Raw genomic sequence first — 3,853 nt, 5'->3', positions numbered from 1 at the left:
AGGGTTTTTCTCGTCTAAGGAAATATCTTCCAAGACTTCAATGGGCTCAGCCATCATTCTCTTTTCTTCAATATTCATCGTTTAAACTTACTCGTCCATAGCCAACATGGCCAAGTAGCACTCTCTTGTTGCCAACTGATCTCCCTGAACTTGTCCTACTCCATGCTCAAATGGAAATTTGATTGACAGATGGTATGTAGAGGTAACTGCTTTCCAACTATTTAAAATTGGTCTTCCAATTATGGCATTATAGGAGGATGAGCAATCTACCACCAAAAAATTTACGTCCTTGCTTACTTGTTGTGGGTATGCTCCCACCACAACAGGTAATGTGACAGTGCCCACAAACTGCACCTTCATTCCACTGAATCCTACCAAGGGTGAATTTACTAGATGAAGCTGGTCTCGTTCGAGCCTCATCTGCTGAAAGGCAAGGTAATATAAAATATCTGCTGAACTTTCATTGTCAACTAACACCTTTCTAGTTGTATAATCGGCAATTAGCAAAGTAATCACAATGGCATCATCATGGGGGTGGTGAACTCTTTCAGCGTCCGCATCCATGAATGTGATTGCTTGCTCATCTGTAGCCGTCGTCCTTGGAGATCATCTAGAGAGTTGAACATTCTACACTACTTTCAGATACGTGTTCTTGGACTTGGACGACTGACTGGCTGAGCTTCCTCTTATAATTACTCTAATCTCTCCAAGCGGGGGGTGCGACATCTCTTCTACCTTCCCTTTCAGCTTCTCATCCTTATGCTCTCATCCAAGGAAATTTCTTAACTTTCCTTGTCTTATAAGATTTTGAATCTGCTATTTTAAATCATAACATTCATCCATGTCATGCCATGGTCTCTATGGAAGCGGCAATACTTGTTTCTATTGCGCTTATTGGGATCTTTCTTCATTTTCTCTGGCCATTTCAAGGAAGAATCGTCCTTAATTTGCATAAGGACCTATTCAAGTGGTGTGTTCATTGATGTGTATTGTTGACTTCGTGCTGAAGGACCAACCCTCTTACCATCTCGGTCCTTTTTATCTTCTGTCCGTCCCTTTTTTGGTCGAAGGACTTGCTTGGAGTGGCGTGTGGGGTTTGCATCCATTCTTTCAGCTCTCTTCCTTTTCTTGGCTATGATTGCGTCTTTTGCATTCTTAAAGTTCTGGGTTGAATGGATGAGTTTAGCCATGGATTGGGGCTCCTTCTCATAAAACTTATGGATGAATAAATCAAAATTAACCCCATTGTGAAAGGCCACCAGTAATAACTTATAATCCACCTCATCCACCGTCAAGGCTTCCCTGTTGAAACGAGTGATAAAGGACTGCAGACTTTCATTCTCCCCCTGTTCTTTGGTCAACAGGCTGGATGAAGAACGCTTGTGTCTCTGTCCCCCAATGAAGTTATTAACAAACAACTTACTTAACTTTTCGAAAGAACTTATCGAATTCGGGGGTATTTTACTGAACCATACTCGTGCTAGACCTTTGAGAGTAGTAGGGAAGGCTCTACACATAATTTCATCAGGGACGCCCTGAAGGTACATTGTAGTCTTAAAAGTAGCAATGTCATCAAACGGGTCACGCGGTCCATCGTACGAATCCAAGGAAGGCATCTTAAATTTTGGAGGTAAGGGGTGACCATTATGGAAGCTGTGAAAGGGGAATCTGTATGGTGAACTAGATCCTCTATAGGATTCGTTCTTCTCATGTTTTCCCTCATCTTGTCCATAACCTTCCTCATCTGGTCAATCTCTCTCTCCAAGTGTGGCGCCCTTCTTGATGTGGTGCCCCTTGATTGACTTTCAGGTACAACACTTTTTTCATCTCCCTGGTTTTGGTCTTGTTCTTTCCCATATGCTTCATATTGTTGCCTCTTTAGATGAATCTCCCTTGTCAGTTCTTGGTTTTGGTGAGTTAACTCTGCCATAGCGACTGCCATGGATTGCACATGAACAGAGGATGGTTGCATGGCAGGTGCAGATTAACGATCGCGATGGGGATGGCTAGAAGCGTCCCTACTTTCTTGATGGCCTAGGTTGGTAGCCCACGATCTAGTTCGAACCATTGCAACCTTTTTGTCTGAGAAAGGAATCGTAAAACTCAAAGTCTAATAAATCTCTTCCCCACAGGCGGCACCAACTGATAATATTTAGGAGATCAATAGACTGAATAGCACAGATTGTAATGATGTTGAGGGCCTGAAAAGAAGAAACGAAAGATCAGAGGAGACCGGGGTTGACTGGTCACAAATCCTCCGATGATAAAGTTAGTCTTTTCTTCCAAAACAGAGAATTCCAAACTTATGGGGATGGTGTCTGGAAAATACTTACCTTTTATTGTCAGAGATTCGAGCCTTTTTATAGGTTCAGGAAACGGTTATCCATTGAATAACTTCCCCTACCTTTATGGAGTCCGGAAAGTTTAGAGTTCACCTTCATAACTGCCATGGCGGTTATCTTTATGTTCCTTTATTCTACAACCGTAATTAAGCTCGTCCTAAGCAATGCTGGATGGAAGGTTGTCCCAAAGCGGCAGAATGGACGTGACGAACTCGTCCAGAGACCTCCATGGATGACAAATGAGTTGCTCGTTTCCTGTCATTCCTTCTCTAGACGACCACTATGGATGAATATGGAGTTGGTTTATTTTTAGACACCATCACTTTGAATGAGTCTTAGAGATTAAATCCAAGAGAGTTTTGATGGTTTTTGAAATAAAATATGTGTTTTGGAGGGTGGGAGTTGTGGAGTGCAAAAATACAAGATGCTTTGAAAACTAAATTTTCAAGCCTTTAAAAATTGTGTTTTTTTGCATTTCATGAGTCAATGACTCGCGAGCCTACTTGTGAAAAGTGCAGATGCACAGGGTAGATTTTCACGGGTTGAGTCTGAGTTGCGAAGCACTCGCGAGGGACTCATGAAACTCTCTGCTTGAAATTTTTAAGAAATTGAAATTTCTTAAGAATTTCGTGACTAGGGGCCACTCGTAAATGCACTCACAAAAAGGCCAAAAATAGAGTTTTTCAACACTAAAAATTTGGCATTTTAAGAAAAACTTTTAAGAACCAAAGTGAAAAAAATCATTTCTAGAAACACATGAAACTGGGTTTGATCATCAAGCAATTAAGCATACACAAATCACATTTGAACAAGTACAATCACACAAATGAAATAGGCATTCATTGAACATTAGACTTGTGTATTGTGTGTGTGAATCAAGTATGAACTAGTCCATAGTCTAGTATGAAACTTCAATGATCAATTCAATCAATTCATACATAAATAGCACGAAGTCAAGTGACCTATCTCACTAGTAGAAATGAACATATATGACCCCTCACCAAATTGTTTACCTTGATTGAAAATTTTTCATTTGTCTTCCATTTTTCATACTTTTTGATCAATACAACTCATTTTTTGAGCAACGATGCCATGAAATTTTTTATATTTCTTTGAAGAATAAGTCTTTGGCTTTGACATCAAATATTTTGAATACATTTTTGCTCCACATTTTCCTAGTCAACTAGTTTTCGAAGTAAGACTTTTTTAGCTCTTTCTCTTTAAAAGATTGATGTTTGAAGAGTTTTTTGACATAAAAATAAATGTGAGGAGATATATAAGATCAAGTCTATACATGTATCAAGATCAAATAAAACTATTAACTAGACATTCATGACAAGCTTTAAGATCTATTTACAACAATTAAAAATAGATTTCTAGATTTCGCTCACACTTAAAATGCACATACATAACAAGCTAAGCTCCTAAATGCACTACGCTATTAGTACGGAGGTACTAGGCCAAACTCAACATGTGATGTGACACAACATAAGTGATCAAACTTTTTGAAA

The 3,853-nt window shown here is 39.4% G+C and overlaps 1 protein-coding gene across 1 annotated transcript; it reads right to left on the bottom strand.

The window, feature by feature from the left end:
* Positions 1-959: 959 nt before the first annotated feature.
* Positions 960-1,616, bottom strand: LOC115985957. The gene has a single exon (XM_031108839.1). It carries the CDS (start codon positions 1,614-1,616, stop codon positions 960-962), a length of 657 nt encoding a protein of 218 aa, XP_030964699.1.
* Positions 1,617-3,853: the final 2,237 nt, after the last annotated feature.

This window comes from Quercus lobata, chromosome 4 (genome assembly GCF_001633185.2).
Source record: "Quercus lobata isolate SW786 chromosome 4, ValleyOak3.0 Primary Assembly, whole genome shotgun sequence".
NCBI lineage: Eukaryota > Viridiplantae > Streptophyta > Magnoliopsida > Fagales > Fagaceae > Quercus > Quercus lobata.
This window is presented reverse-complemented; position numbering and strand designations above follow the sequence as displayed.

Bases quoted from the DNA above. Each gene is read 5' to 3' on its own strand.
- LOC115985957 (XM_031108839.1), bottom strand. From the start codon at position 1,616: ATGCCTTCCTTGGATTCGTACGATGGACCGCGTGACCCGTTTGATGAC.